General features: G+C 38.8%; 1 protein-coding gene across 5 annotated transcripts; it reads right to left on the reverse strand.

Annotated features, from left to right (window-relative positions):
- Positions 1–1,021: 1,021 nt before the first annotated feature.
- Positions 1,022–24,832, reverse strand: Usp16 (ubiquitin specific peptidase 16). Of its 5 annotated transcripts, XM_048346356.1 has the most exons (19): positions 24,541–24,647; positions 23,523–23,585; positions 21,975–22,076; positions 20,565–20,743; positions 18,972–19,075; positions 16,906–17,009; positions 14,601–14,788; positions 13,762–13,857; positions 12,741–12,871; positions 12,233–12,320; positions 10,981–11,059; positions 9,436–9,527; positions 9,035–9,091; positions 6,741–6,917; positions 4,734–5,397; positions 3,523–3,617; positions 2,495–2,581; positions 1,505–1,661; positions 1,022–1,417 (listed from the first exon to the last, which is right to left on the reverse strand). In XM_048346356.1, the coding sequence occupies exons 3-19, from the start codon at positions 22,033–22,035 to the stop codon at positions 1,293–1,295; spliced, it is 2,484 nt and encodes an 827-aa protein (XP_048202313.1). In that variant the 5' UTR covers positions 22,036–22,076; positions 23,523–23,585; positions 24,541–24,647; the 3' UTR covers positions 1,022–1,292. The 5 variants fall into 5 exon arrangements, with proteins under 5 accessions (XP_048202313.1, XP_048202314.1, XP_048202312.1 ...); XM_048346357.1 differs by lacking the exon at positions 23,523–23,585 and having other exon boundaries at positions 14,601–14,785; positions 24,541–24,673; XM_048346355.1 differs by lacking the exon at positions 23,523–23,585 and having other exon boundaries at positions 24,541–24,673.
- Between the last annotated feature and the right edge of the window lie 1,195 nt (positions 24,833–26,027).

Raw genomic sequence — 26,027 nt, forward strand, 5'->3', positions numbered from 1 at the left:
GAGGATCATAGTTTGAAGCCAGCCTGGGTAGTAGAGTCCTCCATGAGACTGTTATCTCCAATTAACTTCTCAAAATATGGAAGCAGCACTGTGGCTCAAAGTGGTAGAGTACTAACCTTGAGCAAGAGTTCAGGGGCAGTGCCCAAGCCCCATGATCAAAAAGAAAAAGATATATACAAAGGGGTTACTGTTTTTCTAAGTCAGGTAATGAGTTCACTGCTTCTTAGACAATGGATGTCATCCTTCCCTCTCCCCCACCCCCTTTTTTTTTAAGAATGCTGTTTTAGGGTGGCAATAAAATTTTTAACTTAAATTGCTTTCTAGGCAGGTGCTGTTGAGATGTGCATTGTTTTTGAGATAGGATCTTGCTTTTTCCTGGGCACATGCCTCAATTGAAATCCACTTGCTTTTCTGGTCATTGCTAGGAAAACACTCATTAGCGTCTAGCTTCTACCAACACTGGTGAGCTTTGCTGCCTTGGACCTGCCAGTGTGAGCATTCCAGTCTTTTGTTTCCAACAAAGCTACAATGGTAGTTGCATATCCCTGTACCCAGCTAGGGACTGAGTAAAGGATCTCTAGAATTTTACTCAGGCTGGCCTTGTGCCAAATCCTCCATGAATTAATTCTTAAGTAGAATTGTTAGAGCCAGTCATAGTAGCTCCAGATTGTAATCTTAGTGATTTAGGAGGCAGAGGGGCTTATAATCCAGGTCCTTGGAGGAATGAAAAACAGAGCCTTGTGAAAATAATACTCAAAAGTGGCTGGAGTGGCTCAGCGGGTAGTGCGTGCCTAGCAAGCAGAAGGAAGGCCGAGTTCAAATCCCAGTGCTACATTTCGGAGGCCTTCCCAGGCATGGTGGCATAAAGTGAGACTTACTACAGAATATAGGGACATTTCACCCAGTTACCACTGTTGACTTCCTAAGTGCCAAATATCTACGCTCATCAGAACACTTGATGTAATCAGTTTCACTTTTTGATGTATTATGGGTAAACTACTACAACTTAGTAATAAACACATTTACAGTAAATGGGTTTATTCATGTGTCAAGATGTACCACCCTGACACGTTAAACAGAGAACTTAAGTAATTCAAACTTCCAGAAATAAAGCACAAATAAAAACCATATGACAATACAAAACCACTTCATTTTAAGTATTTTTTCCTTCGATATTTAAATACATAAGACTTGTCATTTACTTAAGTGAACATGATTTATAGACTTTCAATTTTTTATTATTATTACAGCCAGTATAAAAGCCATAAATTTATTTCAGAGATAGCACTTGTTTACAGTATTCTCTCATAAAATAGGAGGTATGCTTGTGAATTTAGTACTTTAGTTGTAGGCACAGCTTGCACTTGTGTATCACTGATGTGAAACCACTGCCCTTTGGTTGATTCCGTTTCAAAATCTGTTAAGAAGTGTGAAAGTTAAACACAAATGAAAAGATTCAAATTCATTATTTTTTGGTTTTACCAATTATACCAGGATAATTTACCTTGTGGAATATCACCATGAAGAACAAGATTAGACAGCTGACTATTTGCAGTTCTTGCCTTGGCGTAGGCAGTGTAGTGTCCTGACCTCATGGTACCACTGTGTTCAACAACGCCATATAAGGAATATAGTACTCTCGTGTTTTCTTCAGCAACATTCTTTAAAAATGAACAGAGTCCAAAGTTAGGTTTTAGTCTCATTGGCAACTGTCATTGGCAAGACAAATGAGTCACCATAAAGGGTCTTTATTTTGCCTGGGTGCTAGTACTGAGGGCTTTACGTTCAGGCTGATTTTTTTTGGGGGGTGGGGGTGGGGGAGTATAAAAGCAGTGTACAGAAGGATTACAGTTACAAATATTAGGTAAAGAACACATTTCTTTTTGGACAGGGCCACCTCTTCCCTTGCTCTCCCTTTTTACCCTTCCAAAGACCAATAAAACAAAAATGAACAAAGAAAGAACTTCTCATTACAGGCTTGTACTCTTGCAAGTTTTTTTATTCATGGCTTAGTGCTCTACCACTTGAGCCACGCTTCCACTTTTGGTTAGTTGGAGAGAAGGGTTTCATGGATTTACTAGAAGGGACTTAAACAGTAATTCTCAGATGTCATCCCAAGTAAAACAGTTCAGAAACTTGGCTCCAATTAACTAGCAAAAAGCCAGAAGTGGAGATGTGGCTCCAGCGCCAGTCTTTGACACACACACAAAAAAAGCCCAGCAAGAGCACAAGCCCCTGGGTTCAGCCTTTAGTTGCAGCACAATTAAATAATACACAAACTGAGGTCATCCATTAATACATTTGCCTACCTTCAACTTTGTGCCTTAAGATACCAAGACAATGCCATAGTATAGGAAATCAAAATATTGTTAATTGGAAACACTCTACTCTTCATAGGTTCATTTGGATTCATTCTTCTGATCCAACATGGATCTTGAAATTAAAAACTGATTTCTCTAAAGTATTTTTCTTTAAAGAGACTACTTTCACCTACCTTACATTTAACGGTACAAAAAGGAGCCATATCTAAGATTTCTGGAAACTTTATGTGTCTGTTAACTTTGCGTAGGTTAAAACCAGCCTGGAAGAGGAGGATAACAGGTGAGTTCTTGCAAAGCTGTACCTGTTAAGTAAATTGTATCCCCTCCAATGCCCAAACAACACCAGCAGTCTTCTCAAGAGACTGTTCTACACACACACATGAGAGCACTGTTTCTGCTTGGGTCACTCAAAAAAGGCAGACCAAACCAGATGTTTTGAGTGCTTAAGACTCAGCAATAGAATAATTTTCTATGAAACATACCCCTGGCCTCTAGCTTAGTGAAGTTAGAGAAAATCCAGTTTTTGTCAAGCCCATACCAAACAAGAGGGAAAATGTTATTAAGAGTCTAAAGGTGCTTTTGGAATTTGGAACAGAATTTGAAAGTTGTGTTGCTACCAACAACTCCAGAAAAAATTAGGTCACCAAAATGATTAAATACCAAGGTTTTGGTTTTGTTTTTTTTTTTTTTAATGAAGTCTTAGTAAAAATAAGATACCAACCACAGACATAACAGAAATCCAATTACATTTCTAATTGTAAAACATAGGTACTACACTGGTCTTTTCTTTGCCTGAAATTAAGGGGCTGCATGTGGCTTAGTGGTAGAGGGCTTGCCTAGCATGCAGGAAGCCTTGGGCTCGATTCCTCAGTAACACATAAGCAGAAAAAGCCAAAAGGGCGCTGTGGCTCAAGTGGTAGAGAGCTAGCCTTGAGCAAAAGAAGCTCAGGGACAGTGCCCAGACCCTCAGTTCAAGCCCCAGGACTAGCTAAGAAAAAAAAAGGACTGCATGTATTTATACTCTACTTGAACATGTGCCTTTGCTTTATACATATACACAACAGTACACACTTTTTTACTTTCCTACTTGCTTAAAATTAGAAATAAAACAAAAATCAAAGAAACATAGTAATGTGTTCTGATAACAACCAAGAAGGTATTCAATATTTAAAATAAGTTTTAGGGAACACACTAGGGGTACCTGCTGAAATCTCTTTAAATGAAGGGTGAGAACAGGAGGAGCAAGAGATATTAGCATCTGCTTTTTGGCATTGGTGTAAACATGCTTCTTCTCACCTATAGAAAGGAAGACATTTTAGCATTTCACATTGTTTTAATGCTAATATTCCAATGTATGCTATAAAAATAATTTCAAGCACCTACAGGATCAGCAAACTTTTCTAAAGAACAAGATAATAAATGTTAGGTTTTGTGGGCCAGGAGAAAATTAGGACCATTTCTCTCTCTCTCTCTATCTCTCTCTCTCTCTCACACACACACACACTCACACACACAAATATACACTTTTCATAAAATTTGTGGACGATATCATCATTTGACTGTACTCTTTGAAGAATGGAATTATATTAGGAGATGTGGCATTCAAGTTAATGAAGATTCAATGCAGCCAGGTACTGGTGGCTCATGCCTGTCATCCTAGCTACTCAGGAGGCTGAGATCTGAGGTTCAGAGTCAGGCAGGCAAATCTGTGAGACTTATCTCCAGTCAATCACCAGGAAACTGGAAGTGACACTGTGACTCAAAGTGGTAGAGCACTAGCCTTGAGGAAAACAGCTCAAGGACAGAGCCAAGGTCTAGAGTTCATGATCCACAACTGACAAGACATAAATAAAAATAAATACATCAGATATTACTTTGCCAGGCACCAGTGGCTCATGCTTATATTCCTGGCTACTCAGGAGGCTGACATCTGAGGATCAATGTTCAAGCAAGAAAGTCTGAGACTCTTCACTCCAATTAACCACTGAAAAGCCAGAAGTAGAGCTATGACTCAAGTGATCAAGCACTAGCATTGAGCACAAACGCTCAGGGACAGTGCCCAGGCCCTGAGTTCAAGCCCCAGAACCAGCAGGAAAAAAAAAGACATGGAACTGAGGGTTAGGAAATAGCCCCTTTGTGCCAGGATGCTGTTAAGATGGTGCTCCAGTAGGAGGATTTACACACAGGAAGAGGAAGAGTTGTTAGAAAACAACACTTCAACCGCTTCTAGGATGTCACCAAGTTCTAGGCACCCCCATAGGCTCATCTTTTATCCTTCTATATTAAAAGAGGGTACTTACTCATGCCATCCAAAGCCTGACAAAATTACTACAGAGTACTCTACCTATACAGTGCACAATGTTCCTAATATACTTAGTACTAATTTTATTTTGGAGAAAAAAATCTAAATACCTTTTATATTTCCCTTTGGTCCATTACTATACTGTCTTCGTGTGCATACTTCACACAGCAGTTTATTTGCATCTTGAAGTTTCTCATTACGGGTGAACTGGTATAAACAGTGTTGGATTGAACACTCATTGGCACTGAAAGCTTCCCTGTTTGCAAGAGTACAGAAAGCAGTTTCTGGATCTTCATTTACAACCTCGTATACTTTTGTCCCGGGAGTAGGACTGTCATCCAGAATCTCTATGTTTATTTCATCAGGTTGAAGCCCGGCATCCAAATTAAGGTTTTTGAAGCCACTGGCAATGTCGGCTTCTTCATCACTCCTTTCCTCCAGGCAGGCGCCATTTGAGCTCCCACTACACTCGGTGGGAGAAGATGCCCAATCCACATCATTATCCATGTTGACATTTTTCATATCAGTTTCCTCTATGGATGTCTGATTGTCACTAATACTGTCTATCATTTTTTCTTGATCACTTGCATCTTTCTGATTCATACAACATTCTTTATCTGTAACCTCCTCTTGTGAAATATGATTAGATTCAACATCCACTTCTTCCTGATGTGACATTTCAGCCTCACATTCATTATCTTCAGGATGGTCCAGGGTACAAATATCATTTAAATGAAGAATTTTGCCTTGAATTTTTTGTTGCCTTCGTTGGTTCTGTGTAAAAAGCATGAAATGTTAAAAAGAGGGGAGAGAGATGGAGAGACAAAGAGGAAGAGAGATAAAAAGCACACATATTTGTATAAACTTTTTCTCCTTAATGATAAATTAAATAAAATTTCATAAGGAGGAATTCACTTTCAGAATTTTGTTATAAAAGTTCTTTTACTATCATGGTACAAATAAATTATGAGGAGTTCTTTAAATGAAGTCAGGTATAAGCAATGATCAAAAAGAAAAGTTAGTTGAAGAAATAAAAATGTAGGGGACAACTTTGTCCTGACAAAGAGAAGGGATCTGGACAGAGTACTCTCACTGTCCAACCTGAACAGCCATTTATTTGACATGGTAGTGGGCCTGACTATACTGTCAGTAGACAGATGGGTCAAGGTTTCATTGAAAAAATAAACTGCTTAAGTATAACATTCTGGGCAGAAGGATGGATGACAGCATTGTGGGGAGAAAATAACCTGCAGTTAGTGAAGAAGCCAGTAATCCACATGGATACAGACATGCTGAAAGACAGTAAAGGGTTTCCCCACTGAATTCAGTAACTTGACTGTAGTCTATTTCTAAGTACACAAAATCAAAGACATTTAATGCAAATGAATACGCAAGGACCACAAATGGTTGGCATTTGGGGTTGTACCTGAAAGAATACAGGTGAGGCTAATATGTTAACACCAGAAGCATGAAATGACAGAGGATTAACATTTTCTGACACACAAAAGAAAAAAGGGGAAAGGCTGGGCATGTTCCTGAGACTCTTCCCTCCAATTAACCACCAGAAAACTGGAAGTGGCACTGGCTCCAAGTGGTAGAGTGTTAGCCTTGAGCAAAAAAGCTCAGGGACAGTTTCCAGGCCCGGAGTTCAAGCCTCAAAACAGATCAAAAACCCAAATCTATCTATGTATAAAGGATATGAGAGAATAGGTCAATGAAAAGACAAATGAGCACTGTATAAAACTCAAGGCTGAATTGAGACTCCCTTGTACAACCACTTAAAAGTAATTTAAAAAATAATTTAGAAATCCAAAAGTGATAACACAGTGTTGTGGAGAACAAAGTCTCATCTATTGCTAGGTAAGAATAAATTGCAGAGGACATGTAGTAGTAATCAAAACTATAAACGCCAACTCTCCTCAAAATTTACCCTACATATAAGAAAGGATTATTCACTGCAGAATTAGCCACCATAGCAAAAGACTGGAAACAATCTAGAGTACTGGGTAAATATGTATTATAAATATATGTGTATTATATACATTATATATTTTTGTATGTAATATAATCATTATATGTAAAATGAGAAAAACCTGCTTTCTCTCATAGTTACCCACCTTGGCTTGCTTTTTGGCTTGCTTCTTTGCTTTTTTCTGTAAGTGCTTACTTGTTCCTGAAGGAATGTCATTTCTTGCTTTTATGTAACTGTCATTTTCTTTTTCTTCCTCACTGTCTTTATCTTCATCCTCCATTGTCTTTTTCATATTTTTATCATTTATACTTTTCTTACCAGTCTTAAAGAAAAAGTATGGACAAAACTTTACAAGTACTATTTGGTGAATAGAGAATTCATGTTACCTAAAGATTTTTATATTAACTTTAATATATATTAGCTTTATAGATAAAATTCACTAATATAATACCAAGAAAATAATCTTCACAAAGTGAGAGAACTAGACACAAAACAGCGACAAAGGAATTTTGCTGATAACAGAAATAGAAAGGAATATAATGAATTTTATTAGGTTCATGCTAAATCATGTTGAAGGTGTCTACTTGTAAACGCACTTTTTGTTTATAAATTATCCAAGTGTTTATAAGTTATTTATTTCAGAGAAAGTTTCTCTCTGAAAGTTGGTGAGACTTTAGTTACTGTGGTTGTTGTTGTTTTTTGCCAGTCCTGGGGCTTGGACTCAGGGCCTGAGCACTGTCTCTGGCTTCTTTTTTATGCTCAAGGCTAGCACTCTGTCACTTGAGCCACAGCACCACTTCTGGCTGTTTTCTATATATGTGGTGCTGGAGAATCGAACTCAGGGCTTCATGTATATGAGGCAAGCACTCTTGCCACTAGGACATATTCCCAGCCCAACTTTAGTTACTGTGTAACAGGGCCAGAGATTACTGACTCCTATAAAGTTGAATGATTGTCCAATATTCCTTTTCTTCTCTCAGCTTCTTAACAGGAATCAAATCAGTATAGTTTTAAAAAAAGGAGTTATTATTTAACTTTATGCACTTAAGATTTAGGAGATTTATGGTAAGTTTATATATGTATATTTGCCGTAGTCCTGGGCAGTATCCCTGAGCTTTTTTTTTGCTCAAGGCTGGCAATCTACCACTTTGAGGCACAGCTCCACCTGTTTTTTTTTTTTTGGTGATTAATTGGAGATAAGAGTCTCATAGACTTTCCTGCTCAGGCTGGTTTCAAGCTGTGATCCTCAGCCTCCTGAGTAGCTAGGATTACAGGCATAAGCCACCAGGACCTGGCTGAAATACAGTATTTTTTGTTTGTTTGTTTGTTCAGTCATGGGGCTTTAACTCAGAGCCAGGACACTGTCCCTGGCGTCTTTCACTCAAGGGTAGCACCCTACCATTTTGAACCACAGTTCTACTTCTGGTTTTCTGGTGATTAATTGGAGATAATAGGCTCACAGACTTTCCTACCAGGCTGGCTTTGAGCCACAGTACTCAGATCTGTCTTCTGAATAGCTAGGCTTAGAGGCATGAGCCACTAGCACTTGGCCAATATAGTAATTTTAGTATGAGAAAAATACATCCTATATATAGGACTAAATACCAATAGAGAATGCTAGGCATCCTCCTTTATAAAAGATGACTCTAACTCGTTATTTAAATCCTAAAGATAATTTAACTTTTGAGCAGGTAATACAGTTTGAACTCAGGGCCAGTAGTAAGTAGCTTGCTAGGCAGGTACTCTAACTTTGGGAAATGCCCCCAACCCTGTTTTTCATGGACTATAAAGATAGGGCCTCATTTCCTCCCTTGGCCCAGACTGCAATGTGCCTACTCTTTAGCCTTCTCATTGTTGTTGAGATTGTAGATGTGTATGCACCACTGTGTTCGATGAGATGGAGTCCCGTGGACTTTTCTCTGCACAGAATGGTGTAGAACCTCAATCTTCCCAATTTAGTCTCCTACATAGCTTAGGGTGACAGGCATATACACTGTTGCCAGCTATCAATGAGAAAGAATCTTATCAACTTTTCTGCCTAGACTGGCCTCAAACCACAATCTTTCGATCCTCAGCCTCCCAAGTAGCTAGGATTATAAGGGTGAACCACTACCAGTGACCAGTGCCTGGCTTCAAATCCTAATTATTATTATTTTTTTAAATTTTTATTGGTTTATTTATTTTTGTTGGTCATGAAGCTTGAATTCAGGGCCTGGATAGTCCCTAACTTGTCACTCAAGGCTAGCACTCTACCACTCTTAGCCACAGTGCCACTTCCTAAATATTAGTCTATTTCAAATAAAGAAAAGTTTCTCCATGCACTGTTAATGTATAACATTTTAAAATGTAACAAAGCTTCTCTCATAAAATGCAACAAGGGTTCCCCCCCCCAAAAAAAAAGAAAAAGAAAAACTAACTACTTTAATAAAAGGATCTTACCTGATCATCTAAAACTGGGAGAGACAAATCAAGGAAAGATTCATGAACCAAGGAGACCTTAACCAACCAAAAGAAAAAAAGTTGTAAAAGGAATGAAGATAGTCCTATTACATATTATATATTAAGAGCCTTCCCTACTTTGGGGGCAAGCTTTAATAAATCATTAAGAAAATTTACAGAATGTTGAAGACTTTGGGTTACAGACAATAAGTTAAAAATGTTCAAGAAACTTCTTCAAGATTTGACAAGTGCTAATACTTCTAGTGAAGAATCATACATATCAAGGTAGTATGACACGCAGTCTTTTATGAAGTTCACTCGTGGGTTTGAAGGGAACAGCTGACACGCTGTACTCAATGAACATTCATGCACTAACGGTGCCCCGTGCGGTACCCACTTACAGTCCGGCACTCATCACACATGATTGTACTGGTTAGTTCACCACCAAAGATGCGATCCACAAAACTTGGTATTGACTTTTTCTTTTCATAATCTGTAAGTTTAAAAAAAATGCACAATTACTTTTAGTTGAATAAAACCTATCTAATCTAAAATTTTACTTTTAATTTCTTATCTACTAAAACTTACTTTCTGTAGTCATACAAGCATACCTCCAAGCACCACACATTTTAACATAATCACCTTTTATGAATAAGAAAAAAAATGTTCCTATGAAAGATCTATCGGTCAAAATAGAATTTTGCAAGCTGGTGAAGCTATCTTCCAACCTCTCCACCAGTAAATAACCAGATCAGATTTGGCTGAATGATAGTCTAGCTTCCTGTTCCAGCTCTAACATTCTGATTTTCAGTACTAAGAAGATTCTGTGGTAGCAAACTTAGATAGAAAATGGATATAACATCCTTTGGGAACTCTAAAACTGTACTGTTTCACAAACAAAAAAAAATACTTGGGAAATTATTTCAGACAAAACCTTTTTCATTTTCCTATGTTTCCAGAAATGATCTAGATGAGTTTACTATAAAGTGATATAATTTTATTACTTAATCTCACCAAGACAGGTACCCATATACTATTCCACAAAAAGATGAAGGGGAGAGTGGGAGGAGGCTCTAACAGAATATAACAGAGGGGGTAAAGTTGTTCAAGGTACACTGAACATAAGTATGGTGTTACTATTATGAACTTCCCTTGTACTGTTGGTGTATGTTAATTAAAAGGACACGTGTTCATTTATGCAGACACTTGAAATGTGATGCCAGTAAGCACTATTTCCCTCGTGCTGGCCAGGTTGTAAGGATAATAAGGAAGTAGAGATGCTATGAGCTGACTGAAAATTTAACCTTTGCAATACAGTAGTTCTAATGTTACCGGGTAATTAAAATTAAATAAAAATTTGGTTCTTCAGTTTTACCAGTCATCATAATGTCCAGTGCTCAAGGGCCACAGATGGCTAGTGACTTCTGTATAGGAAAGCACAGAAAGGAGTCTCATCATCTTGATGAAGTCTGCTGGGCAGATCTGTCCTAACTCCTACAGACATCAGAACTAAGGTGGCTCCATGATAAAGATCCAGCTACTGACAACTCATACTAATTCGTGTGATCCATCCACTACTGCCACATTTAATTCCAAGTTGCTTATTTGTTTGAGATGGGATCTCACTATGTTTGCCAAGCTGGTATTGAATTTATAATCCCCCTGCCTCTGGCTCACCAGTGCTGGAATTACACTCATGCTCTACCACACTCAGCTTGTGATGTCATCTTAGCTATATATTTGTAAACTTCACAATAATAATGAATAAAAAGAATATATTACAAGTTAAAATTTTCTAACTATTGAAAATATTAGAATTAAAACTAATAGTGATATAGAGAAATTAAATGTTTATAACACTTTGTGAAATACAAGTGCCAGCAATCTTGTCCTTTGGTACATAAGAATTCAATTTTAGGGTTTGAGTTCAAAAAATTAGATATTACCTTTAACTTTATTTTTCAGTTCTTCATCCAATTTTTCAGTAGAATTACCAAATGCTTTAAGAATTGCTCTACTCACTCTCTAAAAGTAACAAGATGAACATATATACTATTAAATTTTAAATTTGAGAGCTATTTTCTTAGTAAATATGTACTCTACTCAAGAAAGGATCAAGAGAAAGTGCCCCAGATTTACCGAAATTAAACGTTATAGCCAAAATCATGTTTTCAAACTTAATTCAAAGTAACTAAAAAGAATTATGCATTAGGGGCTGGGAGTATGGCTTAGTGGCAAGAGCGCTTGCCTCGTATACATGAAGCCTTGGGTTTGATTCCTCAGCACCACATATATAGAAAAGGCCAAAAGAGGCGCTGTGGCTCAAGTGGCAGAGTGCTAGCCTTGAGCAAAAAGAAGCCAGGGACAGTGCTCAGGCCCTGAGTCCAAGCCCCAGGACTGGCAAAAATAAAAAAAAAATTAAAAAAAAGAACTATGCATTATAAACCCCTGAATAAAGGTATCATCTTATTTCAAGACTTGAAGCTTATTCAAACAAAACTTCTTAGGTTATTATACCCATCTCTTATGAAAAGGCACTGAAATTTCCTGTCTTATAAGAGTGGTCATGTGAGAGCCACAAGGGCTGACTCCAGCACTCCAATTCACTGGAACCAGGGACTGAAATTCTCTACCCGCTGCTTCTCAAGCTATGGAGGAAGAACATGATCTACTTCATATGTATGCATATAAAACAATGAGAACAGCACTTAGCACAAACAAGTGTAGAACTACAGATTAATTGCTATCATTATTACTTTTAACCATAGTCACGTCTTATTTTATTTCACAGTAATTAACAATACTTTCCATTTGTCACAAATGTCCCCTTATTCTTACAAAATGCTTTCCAGATATAAAAAGAGGTATTAGGAAATCATGCCCAGAAAAAGAATAAGGGCGTACTGCAACTGGGGATTGTTTGGGGAAAAAATTTGTCCAGTACTCTGCTGCTGTACTGGTAGAATTAATACAAGTGAGCCTTAAAGGACAACATCAAATGAAGTAGGACATCACAAAAAAAGAGAATCATTTCTCATTCTCTGGATTTATTCTGACAAAGATAGCATTGGTTGAAAAAGCTGGTATAGAAAATACTTAGAAATTGCAATGGCCTTAGTGAGTGATTAGCTTTAATAGCCCTTAAGATAGCATGTGGCAAAAAGAGATTAGAAAATTCGGTGCTCATAATATGCTAACTTGGTGTTCTTCTGCTCTCATCCCATCCAATAAATAGCGAAGTAGCTCTTGGCTATCTTGCTGCTGGTAGCCTTTAAACCGCACTGCTCTATGGAAAACAAACACAAAAAAAGAACAGCAAAATTGAGTTCAATAAATATGATGTTACTTTAGTTTTTAAAAATTTCTTTACTATTATTATCATTATTGTTATTATTTATGTGGTACTGAGGAATCAAACCCAGGGCTTCTTGCATGCTAGGCAAGCATTCTACCAGTAGGCCACATTCCCAGCCCTGCTATTTTGTTTTTTAAGTATTACCATTTGATCCCAAATGTATTTCTCTTTCATCTAAGAATAGCTATGGCAAAACAGTACATAAAATACATTTCATTTAAGTCCAAATAAATTTTGCTTTAATACATGCACATACACGCATACTAGGCTGATGATGATGCTACTGAAGTTGGAACATTTCTTTTCAGCATCTTGCTGATGCACTGAAGACTCAGTTGAGTGGATACTCACTTTTTACAGACCTGAGAAAAGAGTTCTTGAGGAGTCACAATTCCCTTCTTGGTCTCTTGCATCTCATTTAGAAACTGGCTCATGGCTAAAGTAAGAGGGCCAGGGGGCTCCAGGTGTATTTCTAAGGATTCCTAAATATGGGAATAAAAATCAATTTTCAGTCCAATTTTGGAATAATTTACTTCATCAAAATATAACCAATTAATATATATTACCAATATTCCTGAAACAATTGTCTTAAAGGTGGTCTGAATGTATACCAAAAAAGCATATATTTGGCTGGGTACCAGTAGCTCATGTAATCCTAGCTACTCAACAGGGTGAGATTTGGGGATCATGGTTCAAAGCCAGCCTGGGTAGAAAAGTCTGTGAGACGCTTATTTCTAAAACCTGGAAGTAGTGCTGTAGCTCAAAGTGACAGAATGCTAGCCTTGAGTCAGAGCTCAGGGACAGCACCCAGGCCCTGAGTTTAAGTCACAACACACACACACACACACACACACACACACACACAAAACACAGAGCATAGTACATGTGAAATAAAAGCAGGACTGAGTTCAGTCCACTCATAGTGACATCCTATTTGAATAAAAGAAGATCCAGAACCTTTCCCTTCAAAGATTATCTCATGAAGAATTCACGTATTTTCAGTTTTAGATCAGGAGCTTACTTCCTAAGAACAAAAGCTAAAGCACATTGAAAATAACAAAAATGAAGAAGACAAAATTCATTTGGCTATATAGTACTTAAGTCATCTTGAAACACATTAAAAACAAAAAAGACTCTGAGTGCTGGTGGCTCACACCTGTAATCCTAACTACTCAGCAAGGTGAGAACTGAAGATCAAGTTCAAAGCCAGCCCAGGCAGAAAAGTCTGTAAAACTTTTATCTTCAATTAGCCACTTTAAAAGCTGGAACTGATTCAAGATAGAAATCCATCTCAATTCTTTAAAGCAATTTAGAGTGCATATACTCATATGGAGAAAAATTACTCATAAAATAAAAAAATGTAAGTACATACTGTTAGTGCCAAATCAGGTGGTTCAATTTTTACAATTGTTCCAGACATTTTCACTTCTTTTAGTAGTTCTCTAAGCACTGGAGTCTGTGACAGATTCTAGAATGCAGGATGGAAAAGAAAAGGACAATGATTTACAAAGACCAAAGAATTCATTTGAATATTTCTTTAAGTGCATATTCTACTAAAACAGAAAATCACACAATACTGAAATCTGCATTTATTTATCCTTGGAACATGAAACATGACAGTATACTCTTACCGAACTCTATGCAGTTCGTAAACTGATTCATCGTTCTGAAGGGCCTTCTGCTCTCATTGCCTAGTGGAAAGGACATGTCTACACCACAGTTTTCTGAATATTACCTATACCCACCCATTGGTTTCTGCACCAAGTCGTCTGTGCCTCTCTGATCCAAATGCAAGGTCCCTGAGGGAAACTGCCACAATTGCTTGAAACCTCACTACATCCAGAGCTTAGCACAATGCTTTACTGTACACAACAAATATTTTCTAACTTTATTTTGAATATATAGAAATAAATTATAGGACAGGGGCAGGAGATCCTCAATACTCTAAGTGACAAATCCTATGGGGAAAATGTCAGACTTTTTTTTTTTTTGGCCAATCCTGGGGCTTGAACGCAGGGCCTGAGCACTGTCCCTGGCTTCTTTTGGCTCAAGGCTAGCACTTTACCACTTGAGCCACAGCACCACTTTTGGCTTTTTGTGTGCTGAACAATCAAACCAGGGCTTCATGTATGCTAGGCAAGCATTCTACCACTAGGCCACGTTCCCAGCCCCAGACCTTTTTTTTTTAATAGGAAAAAATAAAACCAGTACCTGCATAACTGCATTGAAGAAACATGTATTTCCCAAATTACTGAGTCCTTTCACTGTTATTTGGGAGGCAGAATTCATGGGAGAACTTTCTTTAGTCATGCTTTCCTTTTTCTCTCTCTCTTGTTCATTTTTACTCTCTTTTTCTAATTTTTTATTTTCAAGTTCAATGTTCCCATTATCTTTTTCTGCTTTAAAAAGAAAAAAGAAAGAAAAAGAAGAGTTTTGGGAAAATAGACAATGTAAGCATACCAAATGCAAAGATATATATAGATAGATAGATCACAGTATTAAATTTTCTACCTTTTACTTGTCATCATTTGATTTTAAATGTTCTCTAATAAGGAACTTACACAGGAAAAAAATGACTAAGCAAATATGCAGAATTGCTGTAACCACTAATTTGACAAATAAAACCAAACAGAGTATGCTTTGGTTTAAATCACTCCTTTATTATTACATCAAATTTTTCTACAAATGAGCACATTTTACCTTATGAATAGAACACAAAACAATCAAGAAAGGATTGAGGGTATAAAATGGGTTTAAATGAATCTGAAAAGCCAAAAAACAATTCTTAAGAACAACTCGTGGCTGGGGATATGGCCTAGTGGCAAGAGAGCTTGCCTCCCATACATGAAGCCCTAGGTTCGATTCCCCAGCACCACATATACAGAAAACAGCCAGAAGGGGCGCTGTGGCTCAAGTGGCAGAATGCTAGCCTTGAGCAAAAAGAAAGCCAGGGGGCTGGGGATATGGCCTAGTGGCAAGAGTGCTTGCCTCATATACATGAGGCTCTGGGTTCGATTCCCCAGCACCACATATACAGAAAATGGCCAGAAGTGGCGCTGTGGCTCAAGTGGCAGAGTCCTAGCCTTGAGCAAAAAGAAGCCAGGGACAGTGCCCCGAGTCCAAGGCCCAGGACTGGCCAAAAAAAAAAAAGAAAGAAAGAAAGAACAACTCGTATTCTGAGAAAGATACTTGAGACTATTAATAGCTAAAGAATAAGACAAACTGAGCGTGATGGTGCATGCCTTTAATTCCATATATAGGGACTGTGGTTTGAGGCCATTTCATACATAAAGTTTATGAGATATTATCTCAAAAACAAGCCAGATGTGGTGGCATACACCTATAATTTCAACGGGCCAGTCCAGGCAAAAGTATAAGACCTATCTGAAAAAGTAAAAGTAAAAGGACTGGGACATGGCTCAAACTGCAGAGACCTTGATTCAATCTTAAATCCCCAGTAACACACACACACACACACACACACACACACACACACACACACACACACACACACACATTAGCTAGGTAGGCACCAACGGCTCACGTCTGTAATGTTAGCTACTTAGGAGGCTGAGATGTGAGGACTGAAGCCAGCCGGGACAGAAATGCCTGTGAGACTCTTATCTCTATTTAACCGCCAAAAAGACAGAAGTGGAGTTGTTGCTCAAATTGTAGATAAGTAGCCTTGAGTGAAAAAGCTCAGGGACAGCACTCAGGCCATGAGTTCATTCGCTAGGAGACAAAAAAGTCTATTAGGAACTTCAAATCTTAGTTTTACTTTGCAGTAAAACCACAATGTTTCTATTACAATAAGTACCACAGTAAATACAGTAGAAAGCACACCTTTATTTTAGTCTGCAGGAAGACTATAGAATGTTTTTAATTACAAAAAGGACTGGCGGCTCACATTTTTAATCCTAGCTACTCAGGAGGATGAGACCTGAGGATTGCGATTTAACATTAGCCTGAACAGAAAAGTCTTCATGAGACTCTCATCTCCAATTAATCACTGAAAACAAGAAGTGGAGCTGTGGCACAAAGTGGCAGATCTCTAGCCTTGGATAAAAAAGCTCTGGGACAGTGCTCAGGCTCTGAGTTCAAGCCCCATGACCAACAAAAATAAATACATATATATATATATATATATATATATATATATATACAGTAAAAAATAGAAAAAGAAAGAAAGCAAATCTACACTAAACTCCAGGGGTTGGGTTATGGGAATTGGCCACTACTGTAAGTCATGCCCTTCATTATACACGACTAGGTCATTTCACACATCTCCTCCAGCAATAACAATATATAACATTGAATAAGCCCTTTGAATAAAAAATAGTGTCATAGTATCAACCATAATCAATGTAAACAGCTGTAGTACTAGGTAGTATAAAAAACTAGAACAAAATGTAAATAGATAAGCAAGGACTCAAAGCTCCAGGAGGATTAAAAATTCAAGGCAAGCCTAAAGTCCATAAAAGTCTCTGTCTCAGATAAACAAACATAAACATATTACCTGTTTTTGGAGTTGTAATACGAGCTTGTTTTCTAATATAATCAACCACTTGGCCCAATCGTTTTGAACTACAATACTGGACTTCCTCATCACAGATATAACACCTATGTCCCAAAAGATTAGGGAAGAAAAATGACAAACTGGCAATTCAAAAAAGAGAGACAAATTATATACTTCAAGGATCCCAAAGGGCATAGCTACCCAATAATTTCTATTAGAAAAACTGGGGGGGAAAATCTGGGAATGGTGGCTCACAACTATAATCCTAGTTACCCAGGAGACTGAGATAAGCATAAATTAATCAATCCAGGCCAGCTCAGGCAAAAGTGAAATCTTATTTGAAACATAATGAAAGAAAATAGGCTGGGAATGTGGCTTCAGTGATATAGCGCCTGCCTAGCAAGCACAAGGCCCTATAAACCCTAAAACCATTGTCCCCACCCCCAACAGAAAAAATGAAAACAAAAATTCAAAAAAACACAAAAAATTTAGAATACTATACACACTAACTCTGATTTACTATTAATAAAATTATCCATGGAAGTGGTGCTGTGGCTCAAGTGACAGAACACTAGCATTGAGCACAAAGTGGCTCAGGGACAGAACCCAGGCCCTGAGTTCAAGCCACAGGACTGGCAAAACAAACAAAAACTTTAAGTGTAGATCCTTCATGTCAGTATGAGAAATTATTGCATCTATGAAATAAGTACAAGATGTCAGAATTAAAGGAAAAATTACTTTGAAAAGAACTCCTGCTGGGTACTGGTGGCTCTACACTTGCAATCCTGGCTACTTAGGGAGCTGAGATTTGAAGACTGAGGTTCGAAGTCAGCCTGGGCAGAAAAGTCCCCATGAAACTCTTATTGCCAATTAGCCACCCAAAAACCAGAAGTGGTGCATTGGCTCAAAGTAGTAGAGCACTAGCCTTGAGCAAAATACCGCCCAGACCCTGAATTCAAGCCCCACGACAAAAAGAAAAAAAAAAGATTATCCAGGGGCTGGGAATATGGCCTAGTGGTAGAGTGCTTGCCTTGTACAGATGAAACCCTAGGTTCAATTCCACAGCACCACGTATATAGAAAAAGCCAGAGGTGGTGCTATGGCTCAAGTGGCTGAGGGCTAGCTTTGAGCAAAAAGAAGCAGGGGACAGTGCTCAGGCCCTAAATCTAAGCCCCAGGACTGGCAAAAGAAAAATGATTGTCCAGAATCATAGTGAGATATAAGTACTAAACACTTTAATTGACTGAGTACAATGTTTAATACCAAAAAAGCTTTTTCTGCTAGGTACTGGTGGCTCATACTTATAATCCTGGCTAATCAGAAGGCAAAGATCTGAGGATCATGGTTCAAAGCCAACCTGGGCAGCAAAGTCCATGAGCCTCTTTTCTCCAGTTAACCACCAGAAGAACAGAAGTGGCGTTGTGGCTCAAAGTGGTAGAATGCTAGCCTTGAGCAAAGGAGCCCAGGGACAGCACCCAGGTCTTAAGTTCAAACCCAATGACTGACCAAAAAGAAAAAAGGTTTTCTTGTACACAATTTAAATTATAGGTCTATACCAACAAAACTAACAGGTTGTACAATTAACAGAAGATGTGCAGTGGGCCTTGTGTCAAAAAGAAAAGGCTTTTAATGAAGTAAAAATGTTAATGATGTTAATTAAATACAGGAGCAACAATACCAGGCCTAGAATTTTTTTTATACAAATTGATTACAAACATTTTAGTACATTCTTCTGCATCATAATTGTCTAATCTTTACATTAAAAACCCACCATATATTTTTATTATATATATGTGTATGTATATATATACATATCTCACATAAAAATAAAAGGGAGTGAAGATACCTAAATTACCTACATGCTATAACTCTGCTTGAGCAGTATTAAGCAAAACATTCTCATATCATCACATTTGCTTGCCTTCTGTGATGCTTAAAAAAATATAAACCTACAAAAAGCTTTTTTCTTTCTTGTAAACATTCCCAAATAATTTTATTTTCCAATAATTTCATTTCCTAATGTTTCAAATAGTTTCTACCTAATGGACACAAGGACTGGCACTCACCATACGCTCCAGTTGTCCAGATTAAGAACCAGACAGTGAGGCTCGGACCGCGGCGTCTTGTAGTGTTTCAAGGCATGTTGCTCCTGAGAATTCCTGCCACAGCCCTAGGAAATCATAACCATAAACCTCAAAGTCATGAAAACCCACCAGAAGAAGACAGGATTCAGAATCTCTTGTGAATACAGACCTCCAGAGAACTTCTGCCATTCTTACTACTTGACATGTAAAATAATAGACTCTACAGAGTATGGACTTTGTGAAAACTTTAAATATCCATAGGCACCCAAGGATTTAAAAAAAAGAAAGAATCCAGAAAAGTATGTACAGTAGGTCCTCTTCAGCTCCAACCTGGCCTTCCCAGACCCAATTAAACTACACAGATTCAATCACTCATCAGATCTGGACTGGACTTCTTAACAACCTTTCAAATATTCTCTTCAGCTGGGCACTGGGAGCTCACAACTATAATTCTAGTTACTCAGGAGGCTGAGATCTGAGGATTGTAGTTCAAAGCCAGCCTGGGAATAAAAGTATATGAGACTCATCTTCAGTTCACCAGCAAAAAGCTGGAGGTGGTGTTGTGACTCAATTAGGTAGAACAGCAGCCTCGACCAAAAGAGCTAAGCAAGAGAACAAGGTCCTGCCTTCAAGCTCCTGTCAACACACACACACACACACACACACACACACACACACACACACACACACACACTCTCTCTCTCTCTCTCTCCAGTTTCCTTCATCACATACATTTTCATGTATGTTTATGTTTAATGGTCCTAAAACAAAGGTCTATATGTACACTGTACAATTTAAAAATTGTGATTTTTTCCCCCTTCAAATTCCTAATGAATAAAACTGACACCCTCTGACCTAACCTCCCTTTCTAGTGTCAACTCTATCTTTTTACTCACCCAACAACCACAGCCAAAAGCACACTTAGTTTTGTTCACGCTGTTGCATTCATCTTGGGAGCCTTTACCATTAATGAAACCTAACCAAATCTCATCCACTCTTAAAGCTCTTGTTCAAAAGCCATCCCTCAAAGAAGTTTGTGCTGATCCTTTTCAATGAAAAAACCATCATCTCCTTCCTGCAAACATTCTCCCACAATACACGATGCTGCACTAGCCAGACATCCATGCACTGCCCCTAACATGTGGCCTGATGAGAGCTCATAGCCAGTCCACCGATCCCAAGCAATTATCCTCAATGAAAGGGAGCTACCTTGCCCAAGATTCTCACTTATCCCCAGGAGTGGGCCACATCCAATGGCTCTATGCACAGGCACAAAGGCTGAGCCTCTTGCCCCAATCCTGATGTCTTAAAAGGCAGAGTGCACTGAGGTCAACTGAGGCCCTATTGCAACTGCTGCCTAATTCCACTTCTCAACACTTTTTCAAGAGTCATACCTGAGGCAACTCTGAAATAATCTCCAAAGACACAAATCTCAATCTCCAATTTAGTCCCCCAAAGCATGACTTAAACCTGGCCAGCAACTGAGCCATATGGTATTTTTCAGGTAATATCTTCTAACATAGTTCAGAGAGCTTTCTAAAATCCCACGTTGGTAAAAAATTAAGCATTACATACCTGATGGCCACATTTGAGACACAACCAAACTGAAGGGTTTTCTTCTGTTTCTTCTTCAGACTTATCTTTAATTTTATTGTCTGTCTTACAGTCTTGGCAAATATTCCATTCCACATTCACTAAAGCTTTTTTCAAATTACCTTGTTCCAATCCTTTTCTAATATGTCTGCATATAGGTTCTATAAGATAATTTTAAAAAGGACACATAAGCTCCAGAGTTACTTTCATTCAGTTGATGCCAATACTTATCCATGCAAACTTCAAAAATTAATTTACTCTACAAACTTGTTTTAGATAATTACAAAACTTTTGCTTAACATTGAATAGTATGAGATGATTATGTACGAAAGACTATTTTCTTTCTTTTTTTGGAGGGGTGCTTGCGGTGCTAGAGATTGAACACGGAGTCTTGCATATGCCAAGCAAATACTCTCACACTGAGCTAAAACTGAGGACCCCTAACTGAGGTCTCTCTAACTTCATGATTCATGCTTCAAACTGTGACTTCAGGGAGTGAAAGGCGCTTTGAAAAGGCTAAGTCCACTACAAAGACAAGTAATGACAGCCACACAAAGTGTAAATACACAGCTGGACCTAATATTAGATGAGTAAAGGGTTTTTGCCGGAGTTAATTCAGTCACACTGGAGTCTTAAGAACTAGTCAGTGACACAACTGGCTTAATGTCCAATAAATATGAATCAAGAAACAATATACATGAAAATATGATCATGCAGAAAAACTACCAAATCTCAGTCATCAAAGAAACACAGACTAAAGCAAGAGGCTCTCAGCCAGGTGCAAGTTGCTCATGCCAACAATCCACCTACTCAGCAGGCTGAGACCTGGAAGAAAGTAGTTCAAAGCTAGCTGGGACAGAAAAGCCTATGAAACTCCATTTCCAAATAACTATCAAAAAGCTATTGGTTTAGACAGGCAGACACACAAGATGAGCAAGCAGGAGGGAAATATTTGGGCACTTTATTGTGCTGCTAAAGGACTTGTAAATTAGCAAGACCTTTCTGAATGGCAATCAGCAACAGAATCAAAAGAGCTTCAAAGTCTTTATACCCTTTGACTCAAAATAATTCTTCTTGTAGGGTCTGTACCAAGAAAGTAACCAGATATACACAGATGTTTTAGTAACAAGGTGTTCATGACTGTGCAACTGATAACACTAAAACATAAAGATGTTTCCTAAATTTGCCAATAGTAGAGGGTTAGCTAAGTAAATTATGAACTATGTACTCATGGTCCTTTACATCAATGGGATAATGGAATAATGGGAGGGACTATTAAATGACATGTAGATATAAGCATGAAAATGAAGGTTACATATAATTTCAATTTCATATATTAAAATATCCATTTAGGAATAAAAACGATTTAAAGGTTCAATTAGTGAAATATACCTAAAGATTCAGAGGTGTCATCAATTGCAACAGATTTTCCCTTTGTCCGTTTCTTTCCCATGTTGACACTTTATGGAGTACTTACTGACACAAAACAAAAATCTAGAAAAAAAGATAAAGTTAGCTTGACCAAAAAAAGGTGTTTCACATTGCTCTAGAATGCAGAAAAACAGCTGAGCCACATACAATACTTTGCATGTCTAGCAATTTTTGTAATTTACAAACACTACTGACAAATCTACATATCTCACCTATTTTTATTTTTTTTTGTGCCAATCCGGGAGCTTGAATTCAGGGCCTATGTCCTTGAGCTTTGTGGTTCAAGGCTAGCTAGTACTCTACCATTTAAGCTACACCTTCACTTCCAGGTTTTCTGCAGTTAATTTCAGGTAATAGCTTCACTGACTTTCCTACCTGGGCTGGCTTTGAAATCCTCAGATTTCAACCTCCTGGGTAGCTTAGATTACAGAAATGAACTAATCAATAAAGAAACATAAGGATACATATATGTATATATGTATATATATGTATATATACAAGTTATATGATTTTCCTGCTTTAAAGATAACACTTAAGAGGCTTTCAGTCTACTGAAAGTGTATTCATTTCCTAATAAACTTTGCTATCATTTAAAAAAAAAAGGTGACATTTAATAATATATGTATCCTATATAGAATTGTAGACTTTAGGAAAAAAAATCAGTACTCGCCTCCAATTTCACTTCTTCTAGTCTGTGTTGCATTGCAAACACAATTTGAAGATGAAGGCCACTCTTATCACATGGATCACTCTTTTGATTGAATGTATGTAACAGCCAATCATTCCAGGCCTAGTCTTAGCTTTACATTCAGTCCTTTATCATCTGACCACATTGCTTTGACAATCATGTACCTCATGATTCCTCAACAATAACAAACAAGCTACTAAAGGTATAATTAGATGATACTTTTGATCTTTAAGGACCTTCCAATAAACATTACCACATCAGATTTTCCCAACAAACCTTTGAATAAGGGCATGTCACTAAAGGAAGAAATTCAGAAGCAAATGGTTTAAAGACCACAAGGCAGCAGATATGTAACTAAAATGCAGATCTTTTGAGTTCCAAGGCCATCATTCCTTACAAGTCCATCCTTCCAATCAAGTCCATCTCTTCAGTATCCTCTACTCCAAAACACCTGGTCCCTGTTCTGTGCGTTTGCTTTCCAGCTGAGATATTTTCTCCATCTATCAAATCTTAATAATTTCTCCCAGCATTCTATTTCAATGAAGCCTTAGGCAAGTCTTGTGCTGTACATAACAACCTCTCCACAGCTCATCCTTTAAAGAATGCACAATGCAGTGTCCTTTGATCAGATATAACAGTGGACTGCTTTTTTAAAAAAAAAGCTTTGACATGTCACTTTCTTCTGTACAATCTAAAGTCCTATGAGAAACACAGTTCTAGGCAATACTGCCAAGAGGCCTATAGATTTAGCATACTGTCAGAACACAGTAGTTTTTCAAAAAAAAAAATTCTCTTGCTGCAGTAGGAAAATAGAATAGTACCTGAGTTATAAAGGATGATTACAAGATGCAAAAGTAGGTACATAAGAATGGAGTGAACAAGCTCTGGAGAAAAAGAAAAAGATGAAGGAGGAAGAAGTCAGACGTCTGCAGCAGTGAATGAAGGCAGCACTAGTCAATGTGGTGCTCATACTCCAAAGGGATACTTGAAGGACGAATTGTAATTGCTGCCAGTGGAGGGCAGTGAGCCAAAGACCTGCAAATTTATGACAACTACAGAAGCAAATGCAGAACCGTGAAAGGTACTGTGTCATCAGCTATGAAACATCAATGAATCCATTCATTTAGTTTCCGATGCGTCTTCGCGTAAGAATTACAGGCTTGGTGAAATTACTCTCTACCCACCTCCATGCTCCATGCAGAATTAAAATCAAAGCTAGTCTGGCCAGTTCTCCTATGGACCCATTGCCCTGTCAATTTCTGCCCTCTCAGGCCTCCGCTGCCTACTCGGTGCCATCACAAGTGTATGAGGGCGAACTTTGGCCGGCAGGTTTTTCATGCTTTGCCAAGACTGGGCCTCTCCCAGGTGCGTTCAATGGGACAGGTGACAGATCCTGCTTTTCCTACTAACCACGTGGTGGCAGCTGCAAACCTGCCCACGACTCACAGTTTTCACCACCACTTCCCCCTCCCCGGCCCCAGTCGGCCACCTACCAAGGACCAGCGCCCGCCAGCCCTCTTTTCCCTTCCTTTTTCTTTTCCTCTAACTGCTCCGCACCCATGGGAGGAAAGAAATCTCAGGGTCCACAGGGGAGTGGGAGGGACATCAACTTCGGCAACTGATTGGTCAGCTCCTAAACTGACAGGAAAGGGAACCAATGAGAACTCGGCACCAGGAAGGAACCCGACAACGCGCTCGGAGGGGACCGGTCCAGAAAAGGGGGGGGGGGGGGGAGAATAAAGAAAAAAGGAAAATGAACGGTTGGGGGAACAGAAAATGTCAGATCTCTGAGTCCAGAAAACCAAGTGGTGACTGGGAGTCAAGGGGACCAGAACTCACCCACGGCGACAGCGCCCATAACTGCATCCTCGAATGGGCCTCTTGGGCTAGGGCAGCCTGCTGCGTCTTCCTCCTTGCCGGTGACGAAGAGAGCGCGAGCGAGACACAGCCCGAGTGAGCCACGGAATGCAGCCACTTCCGGAACACGGCATTCTGGGAAGCGACTCGGTCGAGCATCTCGGTGAGCGCATGCGCGCAGTTCACGACGTGCGTTCCGGCACTGGACAGCGCTGGATCCTGGCTGCGGAAGCGTTAGTTCTTGGTGGGTTGTAACCATAGTAACTCCAGTCTTCCTCGAGTGTAGTTACCGGACCGTGGTCTGATTCTTGTCCTCCAGAAAGCATTACTTCTGAAGGCTGGCTAAGAGGAAGAGCATGTAAATTACTACCCCACCCCTCATCCCCAAATAAAAACCCTAATTCTATCCTGGTACAGATTGGAGAGCCATCCAGAGAGGAGTAGTTCTCCGCCTGGCCATCTGTCCTGAGCCCATGATGATGTTGTAACGAAGAATTTGAGGGCACATGGAGGTAGAGAACAAGAGAGATTATTAGTAAAGGAACTCAAAGGGAAATTATATAGGTCAGATATGAAATACAGAAACCAGACTTGGCTGTCAGCACGTGTGAAAACAGGCGCAATGAATATTCTAGTATTTCAGTGGTAGTTGTAGTGGAAAAATAATTGGGGATATTTGATCATTCTTGCTATTACTGTTGTACTAGTTAGGCCAAGGGATTTTAAGGCTGATCTTGTTTAAGTTTGAATCATTAGGACCAATGTTTGGACAAAGGACAAGTCCTGACAGATGTTCCACGTCAAAGCAGGTGTCTATTCTTGCAGTATTTTCCTGTGCACTTTGTGCCCCCTCCTCGGACTCATTTTCCCAGGATAAGTGCTTTTTCGGCTGTAAATTATTCTTGCTCAGTGTCCTGAGTACACTAGTGGTTTGTTTAGGCAATCAAACAAGGTCAGAGTTGGCCTTTTATTTTTTCCTTTTTAAAAAGTATATGTTGTGTACATGGTTCCTCCCAATTTATTCCATTTGAACAAGAATGGACACCGTGGTTAAGAGCCATCAAGGTTTGCAGCTCCCTAATGCCCTGCTTCTCTGGGCACAGTGGAAATTACTGTACAAATGAAGACTGAGGAAATAACACGGCCTATCTATACCGATCTGAGTTTAAGGAGCTTTACATTATAACGATTCTTTGTTTTTATATCAGTATTGGGACTACAACTCCAGGGCCTAGGCTCAGAGTTTGTGCTATGCCACTTGAGCCACAGCTCCACTTCGTTTTTTTTTTTTTTTTACTATTAGTACTATTTTTGCCAGTCGTGGGCCTTGGACTCAGGGCCTGAGCACTGTCCCTGGCTTCTTTTTGCTCAAGGCTAACACACTGGACCACTTGAACCATAGTGCCACTTCTGGCCTTTTCTATATATGTGGTGCTGAGGAATCAAACCCAGGGCTTCATGTGTATGAG

Source organism: Perognathus longimembris, chromosome 5 (assembly GCF_023159225.1).
Source record: "Perognathus longimembris pacificus isolate PPM17 chromosome 5, ASM2315922v1, whole genome shotgun sequence".
NCBI classification, from domain to species: Eukaryota; Metazoa; Chordata; class Mammalia; order Rodentia; family Heteromyidae; genus Perognathus; species Perognathus longimembris.

Bases quoted from the DNA above. Each gene is read 5' to 3' on its own strand.
- Usp16 (XM_048346352.1), bottom strand. From the start codon at position 24,817: ATGGTTACAACCCACCAAGAACTAACGCTTCCGCAGCCAGGATCCAGC. The intron at 14,789-16,905 runs GTAATATGTTTA...TTCTTTTTAAAG, and splicing joins TATTACAACTCCAAAAACAG to CAGAAAAAGATAATGGGAAC. The intron at 6,918-9,034 runs GTAAGATCCTTT...TTTTTCTTTAAG, and splicing joins TCCCAGTTTTAGATGATCAG to ACTGGTAAGAAAAGTATAAA.